Here is a 14,388-nt window from a genome sequence, read left to right as displayed (position 1 = left end):
ATTTCAGCAATTTAGAGGACACAATGGCTGAGTTGACTATGTAGAATTTTTGAAAATTAAGAAGTAGCTTGGCCCAGTCTGCCATTGTTCTATGACATGCTTGAAGAGATGACCAGGTCTCTTAGTGATGATGATAGAGAGAGAGTGTGCAGCTTTTCAATTTAACACAGAAGCTGGTCCGGCTTTTGTTGGGCAATTGAAAGTCTGTGTTATAGAAAGGTGCTTTTTCTATGCACAGCTGCGTAAAGTGTGTTATTCTGCTTAAATCGCCAATTTATTATACCCCCCGTCGCAGCCTCAGCACCCCCTGAGAAGATTCCAAAATTAACCTTTAGCTCATGTCAACAGCCGCGGATTTAGTTCTGGGAGACATAGGCAACAACTCAGGGCGGCATCTTGCCAGGGGCAGTACGAGCAGGCCAAAAATAAAAATCAGAATGGTGACATTTGCGTGATCCCTTTTCTTTTTTTTTTTTATTCTTTTTTTTATTGGTATTTAACAAGACAATACAAGACATATTCATTTAAAAGCAAGAAATTACAGACTGTCTCAGTTTAAACCCTACCATAACCCTCCCACCCCAAAAAGGAGAAAAAATAAATAAATAAATAAATAATAATAAAAATAAATAAATAAATAAATAATAATCAAAAGATAAATAAAGAAGGGTTAACTATATTGCCCAAAAAAATAAATACTCCTCTCTCTGATATTGGTCTTTCCTTTTACCAGCAACAATCAGTTACTGTACATTAGTGTCAGGGGAGCACGGTAAACCTTTTATGTAGTTTAGGACAGGTTCCCAGGTCTTCTGGAAAGTTTTAAGGGATCCTGAAAGCAAAAATCTTAACTTCTCAAGATTTATACATCTAAAAATGTCTTGGATCCACCTGTTGTGTGATGGGGGAGTCACATGTTTCCATTTAAGAAGAATGGCTCGCCTGGCTAAAACAGAAGTAAAGGCAATAACCTGGCGAGATGCGATAGACAGGTCAGGTCTCGAAGGAATGCCAAACAGTGCAGTCAAGGGATTGGGGTCCAACTCTATGTTAAGAGCATTGTTAAGTGTATCGAAAACATTGGACCAGAAGTCTGTCAACTGAGGACAGCTCCAAAACATATGAAGATGATTGGCAGGGGACTGCTTGCAACGATGACAAGCATCACTCATATCTGGAAATTATTTTGCCAATCTGGCATTAGTTAAATGAGCTCGGTGGAGCACCTTACATTGCAGTAGGCCATGCCTAGCACATATGGAAGAGCAGTGAACCAATCTTAGAGTTTCGTCCCATTGATCATCAGTGATCGAAACACCCAGGTCATTCTCCCACAACTCTCTCAGAAAAACAGTTGGATCTGCATTAAGTGTACTTATTAAGTTATAAATAGCTGAAATTAGACGTTTCTGGCCTACACCTAAAGTGAGAAAACTATCAAGAGGGTATTCAGGCGGGCGGTTGGGAAAGTGGGGAAACAACTTCTGAACAAAGTGTCTAATCTGAAAAAAACGAAACAAATGGCTATTGGGCAGTTTGTACTTAGCGGACAAGGAAGAGAAGGATGCAAACACCCCATCTTCATACAAATCATTCAGCACGACAAGTCCGTTAGCTGACCAGGTTAGAAAAACAGGGTCAGAACAGGACGGGGAGAAAAAATTATTATTTAAGATAGGTGAGTAAATAGAGGTTTTCTGTAAACCAAAATGTTTCCTAAACTGAACCCAAATTTTGATAGTGTTACTGACAATTGGGTTAGATGATATTTTACTAATAACTAAGGGAAGTTGAGAACAAATAACAGAATACAAAGTGCCAGTCGTAGAAGTAGTCTCTGAATGGACCCAAGGGGGGCATTTATCAGTGCGGGCAGAATTGTTCCAGTAAAGAATTTTATTAATATTACAAGCCCAGTAATATTGTTGAAAGTTGGGAAGTGCAAGACTGCCTTTAGACTTGGGGAGCTGAAGAACTGATTTTTTGAGTCGTGCCGGTTTGTTACCCCAGATAAATGAACGCAAAATACCATCAAATTTTGTAAAGAAAGATTTATTGATGCAAATTGGAATATGTTGGAAGAGATAAAGGAATTTAGGTAAAATAACAATTTTTACTAGATTAATGCGACCCACAAGAGACAAAGGAAGTGAAGCCCATCTAGACATGTCTGACTTGGTTTTATCGATTAGTGGTTGAACATTCTTCTCAAATAGATGGTTAAACGAATTTGTGAACGAGACTCCCAAGTATTTAAACCCACCTGAAGCTATTTTAAAGGGAAAAAGAGAATATGAGATCTTACTGGCCTCAGGGTTGGCAAAAAATAGTTCACTTTTTTGCAAATTTATCTTATAACCGGAGACACAACTAAATTTCTCTGGAATGTCTAAAATGACTGGCAAGGAGGAGACAGGGTTAGAAATATACAGTAAAAGGTCATCAGCATAAAGAGAAAGTTTATGAACTAAACCATAACGTGATATTCCTTCAAAACCATTATGGCTACGAAGCAAAATAGCAAGAGGCTCTATGGCGAGGTTAAAAAGTAAAGGGGAGAGGGGGCAGCCCTGACGGGTTCCGCGTTGGAGAGAAAAATGGGGTGAATGAAAGCCATTAGTGTGTACAGAGGCAACCGGTGAAGAATAAAGAAGTTGAATCCAAGAAATAAAGTTAGAGTCAAACCCAAACTTCTCTAAAATAAAAAATAAATAAGGCCATTCAACTCTGTCAAATGCCTTCTCGGCATCTAAAGACAGAATTATTTCCGGTGACTCAGATGGGGGGGAACAAAGAATATTAAGAAGCCTCCTAGTGTTAAAGAACGAATGTCTCCCTGGTGTAAAACCTGTCTGATCCAGGCATATTAAAGATGGTAGTACCAACTGAAGACGAGAGGATAAGACTTTGGCTAAAATCTTCAAATCAACATTAAGGAGTGAAATCGGTCTATAACTGATACATGCGGTGGGGTCCTTATCCTTCTTAAGCAACAAGGAGATGGAGGCCTCACATAGGGTTGGAGGGAGGCGGCCTTCCTTAAAAGAGTCATTGTATAGCCTTACTAAGATAGGGGTTAGTGAATAGAGAAAAGCTCTGTAAAACTCAGCTGTGAACCCATCTGGGCCAGGGGATTTTCCAGATTGCATAGATTTAATCGCCTCTTGTATCTCCAATTTAGTGATTGGACCACCTAGATTGTTGGAGTGGTCTTCAATTTTCGGAAACGTTAGTGAGTTGAGAAAATCAAAACTAGCAGAAGAATTAGAGGAGCTCTCTGACATATACAGTGTAGCATAGTAATCTAAAAAAGTAGAATTAATCCCCACTTGATCTGATATCAGTTCACCTGATGTTGATTTAACTTTTGAAATCCATCTAGATACACTAATCTTACGAACCTGGTGTGCCAGAAGCTTCCCCGCTTTATCACCGTGTTCAAAAAAACGTTGCCTACATTGTTTAAGGTGCCTTGCTGTTATGTTTGTTATCAAGAGATCATATTCTGCATGTAACTGTACTCGTTCAGAATAAAGGGTAGGGGAGGGGGAAGAGGCATATAATGCATCTAACTTGTAAAGATCATCTGTAATAGCAGACAGTCTAGATGTTTCAGTCTTCCTTAAATGCGAAACGTAAGAGATTACCTGCCCACGAATAAAAGCCTTGAAAGCCTCCCAAAGAGTGAAACTATTAATACCCGGAGTCTGATTAAGTTCAAAATATAAATTAATCTGAGAAGCAACAAAATCTTTACATTTATTGTCTGATAATCTAAAAGAGTCAAATCTCCAAGTAGGAGGTGCGAGTCTACCAGGAGAAAAAACGACATCAATAGACACAGGAGCATGATCGAAAATGACTACTGTGTGATATGTGCATGCGGTAACAGAATTTAACAATTTATTATCCAGGAGGAAGAAATCAATCCTCGAAAATGTGTGGTGGACGTGTGAAAAGAACGAGAAAACTTTATCTTGAGGATGCTTAAATCTCCAAGGGTCAGAGAGTCCCAGCTGGGAGGCATATTCCGATACTACTTTGGCTGACTTGGATAAAACAGATTGCTTAAAAGAAGACCTATCAAGCGAAACATCCTGGACAAGATTGAAATCCCCCCCAATAATTATTTGATGATCGTCCACATTTGGAAGGCTTAAAAAAAATGTAACAAAGAATTCGTCATTATCCCAGTTGGGGGCGTATATTGAAACTAAAACGACTGGCACATTTAGAAGTTTACCTGTGACCAACACAAAGCGACCATTAGGGTCAGAAATAGTATGGGTCTCTTCAAACATGACCTTTTTATGTATAATAATAGCAGCTCCACGGGCTCTCTGAGAGAATTTGGAGTGATACAATTGACCCATCCAGGATCTCTTAATACGGAGCAGATCTGTATTTTGCAAGTGTGTTTCTTGCAAGAACATAATATCAGCTTTTAGGTTCTGTAAATGCAATAGGACCTTGGCAGCCTTGACACTATTATTCACTCCTTTGACATTCCAAGAGACCAGACGGAGCCCACGACCTGTCAACGTAGTGACACTAGCCATCATGTAAAATTAAGATCATAATAAAATCCTGATAGGGTCCATTCTGAAGGAACTGAGGATAAAGAGAATGCAAAAATAGAGAGTTGATGAGAAGAGAAAAAAAAAAGAAAAAAAAAAAAGGAAAAAAAAAGGACAAACACCCCCCCCCCACACTAGAAAACTCGACTGAGCACTCAGGCTTGACCTTGTAAACCACACACCTATCTCACTAGGGTCAACCTCCCTTACGTTATCAAAAATTAGAACCTACATACACCCAGAAACAGATCAAAACAAGAAATCAGGAACATGACTTCAACCATACCATACTATAACGTAGGAGATAAGCATGCAAAGAAAGAAGAACAAAAAATAAAAATATATATATAAAACGTTGACTAAGCGAGGCACTTAAGATGAAATTGACAAAATGAACCGCCTTACAGAAAGGCATACATCAAACCTAAAATAAAGCATGAAGTTCAAAAATGACATGGCCACTTAGCCCTCAGCCAATGGTCTAACTTAATATGAATAGTACCAACATAAATTACACAGCAGCACTATCATATTACAAGTCCAATGTAGTATTAATATAAATACAATAAGTGGCCTGCTGCTAAATTAAATATGAATTAGTACCAGTTAGTTAAAAAAAATATATATATACAATAAAAAAAAAAAAAAAAAAAAAACAGCCAACAAAGCTGCTAACGTCTACGTACGTAGCACATATTAAACTTGAGATGAAACATGAAATTCAAAGATATTGTGACTACATATCCAATGGCCTATCAAAAACCAAGCTCATGATCCAACATAATATTAGTCTAGATGTAGTGAATAGCCCACTTTCAACCTAAGTCTTTAAGAACAAATGCTCTCGTAAAAATTACAGACAAAACAAACAAATACAAAAATAAACCCTATGAATATAACATATTAACATGTGTATTTTAACACAACCTCTGTCATTGTGCGCCCATACACCTAAAGGTTAGAATCCAACATCTGCAGTACATGTGTTAGGAATGAGCAGCTGACAGACAAAAGTTTAAGTGAAAAGAAAAAGGATATGGAACGAATCGTTTCACAAAGTAGAGTCAGCTCGTACAGATGCCACGTATTTTTCAGCCTCAGTCACCGACGAGAACGACCTCTTACTCCCATCTTTGGCCCTGATGGACAACCTCGCAGGGAAGAGTACAGTTGGTCTGAGTCCCAGGTTATACAGATCCGCCATCACCTGCCGATATTTAGACCTCTGTGCCATCACTTCGGGCGCATAATCCTCGTATATAGCGATGGGGTTACCTTGGAACATCAACTTGCCTCTTTTAACACGAGCTTCGCGGATAATCCGCTCCTTTTGCTGATAGCGGTGAATCCTGATGATGACCGCGCGAGGCTTCATTCCGGCCGCGGGTTTACTAACGAGAGCCCTATGCGCACGATCGATCTCGGGTGGAGAAGGCAAAACATCTTCTCCCATGACGTCAAACAAGAGCTGAGAAAAGTAGTCAGAAGGACGAGGTCCTTCGATCGATTCCGGCAGACCAACTATGCGAATGTTATTACGACGGCTGCGAGATTCCAGGTCCGAAACTTTAGCTTGCAGCTTAGCGTTACTGTCAGACAACGCGGAACAAGTTGTTTCCAGCGCGAGCACGTGCTCATCCAGGGAGTTAGCGTTGGCCTCAAGGGAAGCAATCTTGTTGGAATGGTCAGACACTGCTGACCGGACACAGTCTATCTTGGCCTCGAGTGCGGATATGGACGACTTAAATTCGGACAAGAGGGTCTGACGGTGTTCGTCTAACAGTTTGGCAATCCCCGCCATGTTGAGCTCACCGGAATCGACGTCTGCGAGGTCCGTTTTAGTTTCTTTTCTGCTTTGCTTGCTCACTTTGGAGGTCATGTTAGCTAAGGGGTAGAAATGTCGTCTGCATGAACCGTTTAAAACTGAAATACACGTATAAATGGGCTTATACGAAGAAGTAAACGCGGGAGAGACACGCAGACACGTCTACTCCATCTGCCTACCGGAAGTCAACTCCCGCGTGATCCCTTTTCTATCACTCATTTGCCTCATTTCATCGTATGGAACTGTGAGTCAATTAGCCTTGTCGGAGTAGGACCCTAATTCTAGTCTGTGAGCTAGGCAGATTACTGCCTGGGAAGGTATCCCCACTGGAAGCCTGAGGTAGGGGGGTTGGGGGAATCAATCAAATAGCGCCCCTGTAATGCAATTAGTAAAATCAGTCACACTGCTAAATGCTAGCAAATTAACCACAATTCATTCATAACACTGTAAAAATGTAGTTTCATAGACATAGTATTAAAAAATGTTCTGGTTTGTGCAAAATCATTAAGAATTGTATAAAACCAGTCTTCATACCACCAAGGTGAATTGGTTTAATCTTGACTCTTGGTTGACAGTGCTAGGGGATGGGTAATGTATTGATGCTCGAGTGCCAAATTAACACAAATGGATAAGAAAAGGTCTAAGCCATCAGGTGCCCAGTTTAAGGAAAAAAAGGAAAGAGGACAAATATGCAAAGAAGCTATGTCATCGCTCTATGACCATAATATTATGCATGTAAAATGAAATAGGCTAGTATAACACTTGTGTTTGTTAGTCTATGTTGCTTGCTACGCTATTGCACAGAGGGCAACAATATTCAGTTTTCTGTTCAACTAGACCGTTGAGCATGGTGAGGTAGGACACAAGAATAAAAACATTTAAAAGGGACTAAAACATGACAAAAACCAAAATGAAATCACAGGACAAAGGAAAATAAAATTACTTTACACATGGGTAAAACCAATACAAAGATCGATAAGACACAATGGGAAAGCTGAACTTGATTAGGGTTCGTGATGAGGGAAAACAGGTGTCCGTGACACCAACTAGCTTAAATAACATTTGATATAATTTCACATAGTTTTACCATGATAATGTGTGTAGCCTGCAGCATACAATTCCAACCTAACTAGCACATTATTCATTTGGTTAACTTTCATTGAGGTGACATCATGAAGGATTTCAGTAATTGTATTGACTAGGTATTGAGCTCAGTAAGGGGAATTTCCAATGCTGTAGGCTAACTTAAAAGACATCTATTATGCTGATATTTGGTATATTTTTTGATATATTTACTCTTTTGGGGTGTCTTATGCCAATAGTTAGCTAAGGAGGTTGTATGGTGTATTTGGTTCTTATTCTGAAGTTTAATTGTGCAATAAATGTATACAGAGTGTCAGACTCGTATACAGTATTTCATTGCAAATTCAGGGGCACTTCCGAAAGATTTTGGAGCACCCTCTTGCACTGGCCAGGATGAGGAGCCATCTAGGCTATGTGCAGTTTAGTTATTGTTGTGTATCTTTTGCTAGCAATAGTAAATATTAAATTCTCTTCTTTATTTGTATTTATATAATATTTGTTTGTATTTGTCTTTTTTACTTCATATACTTCAATATTTATGAGTCTTGTTTTTTAGTAAAAAAATAAAATATTTATAAGGGATCGCCCAGGGATCCATACAAGCTAGATCCACCACTGCCTGTCAATCACAAATGAATGTGTGACATCCCTCACATGTTTTAGGTATCTGTTCATTACCACTCCTTCTCAGCACCCCCTGACCAAAACATATCCGGAAGCAATGTTTGTATCCACCCAAAATAATTAACAGAGGTGGGGGACTCGAGTCACAATTTTCAGGACTTGTGACTTGCTTGATTAAAGTATGAAAATGACTTGACTTTGACTTGAGAACAATTTACTTGAGACTTGACTTGACTTGAAGTGGAAGACTCGACAATGACTTGAACTTATAATAAATACAATACAATTACTTTATATGTTGTGACATCAGCACCACTAATCAGCTTATGTCCCTTTAACGCTGCACAATTCAAACCGCGCCAAACATGGCAGACAGTAACGTTAGTCGAGCTCCACAATTAGTATCGTTTGGATACAAGGACTTTGAACTGGACCGTGTGAATAAAAAAAGATTTGCCAGATGCAAAATATGCAACAACGTCAATTTCGTTCGTTATTTTAAGAACCACAAGGAAAGGTAAGAAAGTAATCTCTTTATATTCAGTTTCACTAAGATCTATAACGATTAACTTACTAATGTAATTAATTAATCTTTTGTTTGTCATAATTTGGCCTTATGTTGCATATTATGTTTGGTTTTTTTCTTGTTAGAAATGTGACCATTATCATTACTGAATACGTCTGGTAAATAGATGTAAGGGAATTTGACTATAACAGCCTGAATTTTAATGTTGATGGGCATCTTAAAATGAGCGGGCATGTATATTATTACACGTAGGCTATAATGTCTGTATTAAATGTGGGCATTTTCAAGTGTTTGTGGACTGCGTGTGGAAACTAAAAAGCATTGTGCTTACACCATAACAGTTAACATTACTGCATGAAAGGCTAACATGGAGGCGCCGATGTGATTACTAGCACCTAAACATTTCGAATATTATTTTTTTTTTACTCATACAGACAAGAATAATTACAGCGTAATTACATATTAGGCAGTGTTTCAGTCACAAGAATTAGTTTATAACGTTGTTATTATTAGCCCTTATTACATGGATTGGCTGAATTCCAGTGCAGAATGCGTGTTATTTCTTGATAACAGACCGTTGCCATGAAAAACAGCGCGTTGGTATGGACGAAGCAGGATTCTAACCAGAGACGGAACGGACTATTTTCTTTAGAGGAAGCAATACAATCGTTTTTTAATCAATACATTCCTTTTGAAATAAATATTTTGTGTCAAATTATAGATGTATTATAGCCATGTAATAAGCGGGATAAGGTATAGCGAGGCGGTTGTTATAGCGAATACAACCCCTTCAGGCTGATTCAAGATTCCTCCGCTTCGTCCCCCCAAAAATTTTTACCACGGAGGAGAAAAATATTTAATTTTGAAATCGAGCTTCGCACCGAGCGCACGTCAGAAACAGAGGACAGTGTGTGTGTGTGTGTGTGTGTGTTCATCTCTTTAGTACTGTGACTTGCCTTGACTTGAAACTTATAAGGACTCGACTTGACTTGCTTAGGGTGAACCCTTGACTTGACTTGCTTGATTTATCTGAACTGTGACTTGAGACTTGACTCGAGACTTGAGACTTGCTTGGACTTGACCTTGTGTGACTTGTCCCCTCTGATAATTAATGAGTGATATAAATATTATTGCAGATGAACAGTACTTTGCAAAAGTATCCAGAACCCGGACCATATCTACCATAATAATTAACTGTAAATGGTACATTGATATTTTGTGCTCTTTGATTTCGAAACACTGAAATTTTAAATCAATGATTGTAAGGTGAAATTACTTTTATGTTTGGATACTGAAAATTAAAGAAAACTAAATATGAAATACACTCACCTAAAGGATTATTAGGAACACCTGTTCAATTTCTCATTAATGCAATTATCTAATCAACCAATCACATGGCAGTTGCTTCAATGCATTTAGGGGTGTGGTCCTGGTCATGACAATCTCCTGAACTCCAAACTGAATGTCAGAATGGGAAAGAAAGGTGATTTAAGCAATTTTTTAGCGTGGCATGGTTGTTGGTGCCAGATGGGCCGGTCTGAGTATTTCACAATCTTCTCAGTTACTGGGATTTTCACGCACAACCATTTCTAGGGTTTACAAAGAATGGTGTGAAAAAGGAAAAACATCCAGTATGCGGCAGTCCTGTGGGCGAAAATGCCTTGTTGATGCTAAAGGTCAGAGGAGAATGGGCCGACTGATTCAAGCTGATAGAAGAGCTTTGACTGAAATAACCACTCGTTACAACCGAGGTTTGCAGCAAAGCATTTGTGAAGCCACAACACGCACAACCTTGAGGCGGATCGGCTACAACAGCAGAAGACCCCACCGGGTACCACTCATCTCCACTACAAATAGGAAAAAGAGGCTTCAATTTGCACGAGCTCACCAAAATTGGACAGTTGAAGACTGGAAGAATGTTGCCTGGTCTGATGAGTCTCGATTTCGGTTGAGACATTCAGATTGTAGAGTCAGAATTTGGCGTAAACAGAATGAGAACATGGATCCATTATGCCTTGTTACCACTGTGCAGGCTGGTGGTGGTGGTGTAATGGTGTGGGGGATGTTTTCTTGGCACACTTGAGCCTCCTTAGTGCCAATTGGGCATCGTTTAAATGCCACGGCCTACCTGAGTATTGTTTCTGACCATGTCCATCCCTTTATGACCACCATGTAGCCATCCTCTGATGGCTACTTCCAGCAGGATAATGCACCATGTCACAAAGCTCAAATCATTTTAAATTGGTTTCTTGAACATGACAATGAGTTCACTGTACTGAAATGGCCCTCACAGTCACCAGATCTCAACCCAATAGAGCATCTTTGGGATGTGGTGGAACGGGAGCTTCGTGCCCTGGATGTGCATCCCACAAATCTCCATCAACTGCAAGATGCTATCCTATCAATATGGGCCAACATTTCTAAAGAATGCTTTCAGCACCTTTTTGAATCAATGCCACATAGAATTAAGGCAGTTCTGAAAGCGAAAGGGGGTCAAACACAGTATTAGTATGGTGTTCCTAATAATCCCTTAGGTGAGTGTATATGTTTATATACAGTGGGGAGAACAAGTATTTGATAACCTGCAAAATCCATTGTGTTTCTTACTTACAAAGCATATAGAGGTCTGTAATTTTTATCATAGGTACTCTTCAACTGTGAGTGACGGAATCTAAAACAGTTGGGATGGTGTTCTTGGGGTTGTATTCATCCTTCTTCTTCCTCCAAACATGGCAAACAGATTTTAGACCAAAAGCTCTATTTTTGTCTCATCAGACCACATAACTTTCTCCCATTCCTCCTTCAGACGGGCCCCAACATGCGCTTGCTTGAGCAGGGGGACCTTGCGTGCGCTGTAGGATTTTAATCCCTGACGGCGTAGTGTGTTACTAATGGTTTTCTTTGAGACTGTGGTCCCAGCTTTCTTCAGGTCATTGACCAGGTCCTGCTGTGTAGTTCTGGGCTGACGCCTCACCTTCCTCATGATTATTGATGCCCCACGAGGTGAGAACTTGCATTGAGCCCCAGACCGAGGGACATTGACCATCATCTTGAACTTCTTCCATTTTCTAATAATTGCGCCAACAGTTGTTGCCTTCTCACCAAGCTGCTTGCCTATTGTCCTGTAGCCCATCCCAGCCTTGTGCAGGTCTACAATTCTATCCCTGATGTCCTTACACAGCTCTCTGGTCTTTGCCATTGTGGAGATGTTGGAGTCTGTTTGATTGAGTGTGTGGACAGGTGTCTTTTATACAGGTAACAAGTTCAAACAGGTGCAGTTAATACAGGTAATGAGTGGAGAACAGGAGGGCTTCTTAAAGAAAAAGTAACAGGTCTGTGAGAGCCAGAATTCTTACTGGTTGATAGGTGATCAAATACTTATGTCAAATTCATTATTTAAAAATCCTACAATGTGATTTTCTGGATTTTTGTTTTAGATTCTGTCTCTCACAGTTGAAGTGTACCTATGATAAAAATAACAGACCTCTACATGCTTTGTAAGTAGGAAAACCTGCAAAATCGGCAGTGTTTAAAATACGTGTTATCCCCACTGTATATATGGCACTAGATTGCAATATGTCATAACCTGTCATCACCAGACAAAAACAAATCCCAAAGGCATGTTATGAGGTCAAGTAAAAGAGTCATCTGCTGAAGATGTAAAAAGCTCTCACAAAAAACAATTGTCATGGTATGGGAAGTCATGTTTTGACTACACTGGGCCTTTAATGTATTCTTTTCTGGTGTGGGTATGTTATTAATCCATTGACCACAAAGCTGTCTCAATTTTCAAGAATATCATACATGAGTGGAATCAAATTACTTATTTTACAAAGCAATTGATTATAACAATGTTTTTGCTTCAACAGGTACAAAAAGACTGTAACAGAGAGAAGATCTTGGTTGGTGGTAGGATCATGTTGGTTTGTTGCTTTTATATTGAGCTCCCCACCTATATTTGGATGGAACAACCAGGAAACCTCACAATCAAGGAATTCAACCATTAACTGCCGTTTCATAAAGGTTATCCCCATGTCATACATTGTATACTTTAATTTCTTCCTCTGCACCCTCACGTCATTGCTTGTCATGGCTGCCTTGTACTTTTATATCTTCTTTGCGATCCAGAGCAACTTGAGGGGGAGAGTGAGGTGTGGTTCCACATCCCACATTTACTTCAAGAAGGAGAGGAGTCTGGCACAATCCCTGGTTCTAGTCTTGGTGCTGTTTGCCTTTGGCTGGCTTCCCCTGCACATAATGAACTGTATTGCTTACTTTGGCAAGGAGTCAGATGTACCCCGGATGGGCTTCCACGTGGGAATTCTCCTGTCTCATTCTAATTCAGCAGTCAACCCAATTGTCTATGCCTTTAAGATACCCAAGATCCAGGAAGCGTACATGAGGATCTGGAGGAATTTATTAATGTGTAGAGATTACAATCAGGGCTCTCAGAGCAATCAAACCACTGAGAACAATATCAGCAGCAACCCTAATATTGTGATCAATGGATAGATGATGACTAGAAATTATTTCTTATTTTTTACTGATAATGATAATGTACATACACTGCCTGGCCCCAAAAAAGTTGATTACTTTGATTATGGTGCACATTCGACGTGGCATTGTTTCAACAACCTTATGCAACGTCAAAACATTTATTTTCATTCAGAGTTGCATACATTTTTGGCCGAGATCTTGTATTGATCTCGTAAAGTTCTGCAGTACATCCCAAAAACTTTCAATGGAGCTAAGGTCAGGACTCTGTGGTAGGCCAATTCATGTGTGAAAATGATTCCTCATGCACCCTGAACCACTCAGTTTCAGCCTGAGGAATCCTGGCATTGTTGTCCTGGAATATGCCTGTACCATCAGGGAAGAAAACATTGCTGAGCCTAGCCCTGACCAATTGAAGCAACCCCAGATCATAACGCTGCCTCCAGAGGCTTGTACAGTGGGCACTCTTTGATAGGGTACATGTGGACTCATCAGACCATATTACCTTTTTCCATTTTTCCAGAGTCCAATCTATATGCTCTCTTGCAAATTGAAGGCTTGTTTACCGATTAGTCTCACTAACAAGTGGTATTCTTGAGGCCACGCAGCTGTTTAGTCCCAATCCTCGGTTCTCGTCGCATTGTGCATGTGGAAATGCTCTTACTTTCACTATTACATGGCCGTGAGTGCTACTGTCTATTTTTTTTACGATTCGACTTCACTAAGCAACTTCACCAAGCATAAGTGATCATTGATCATGGTCATTCAAGATTTAAATATATATAAATTCCAGGTTGATGGTTCACCAGGTTTTAATAATGCATTGGACAGTTCTTAACCCAATCCCAGTTATTTCAGAAATCTCCTTAGTTGTTTTCTTTGCTTGATGCAGGCCAATAATTTCACCCTTCTGAAACACAGTAACATCTTTTCCACGACCACGGGGTATGTCTTACAACATGGTGGTTTAAGAAATGAGAAGCTACTCACCGCATCAGTTAGTGATAAAATAACTGTTGCCTGCTGAAACATATTAGTCACTGCAGTAATTATTCAATCATAGGCATTTAAGTATTTGATTATTTAAATCCAAACTGTGACTTTTTGGGGGGCCAGACAGTGTATATATATTTATATACTGTGTGTGTGTGTATATATATATATATGTATACATGTGTAGGTATGTATATGTATATGTATATGTATATATATATATATATATATATATGTATATGTTTATATACAGTGGGGTGAACAAG

At 39.4% G+C, this 14,388-nt stretch overlaps 1 protein-coding gene across 4 annotated transcripts in view; it reads left to right on the top strand.

Annotated features, from left to right (window-relative positions):
* LOC105008641 (adenosine receptor A1) overlaps positions 1-14,388 on the top strand; it is a 62,471-nt gene that overhangs the window by 36,696 nt on the left and 11,387 nt on the right. For 2 of the 4 annotated variants that reach the window (XM_013133006.4, XM_013133005.4), the window contains exon 3: positions 12,505-14,238. The exons of 1 other annotated variant lie outside the window; for it this stretch is intronic. In XM_013133006.4, the coding sequence (XP_012988460.1) occupies positions 12,505-13,147 (643 nt within the window). In that variant the 3' untranslated portion in view covers positions 13,148-14,238. Of the gene's footprint in view, positions 1-12,504; positions 14,239-14,388 lie in introns of those variants that run through there. One more of the 4 variants, XM_020044453.3, reaches the window with a different exon arrangement.

Source organism: Esox lucius, chromosome 17 (genome assembly GCF_011004845.1).
Source record: "Esox lucius isolate fEsoLuc1 chromosome 17, fEsoLuc1.pri, whole genome shotgun sequence".
Lineage (NCBI taxonomy): Eukaryota > Metazoa > Chordata > Actinopteri > Esociformes > Esocidae > Esox > Esox lucius.
This window is presented reverse-complemented; position numbering and strand designations above follow the sequence as displayed.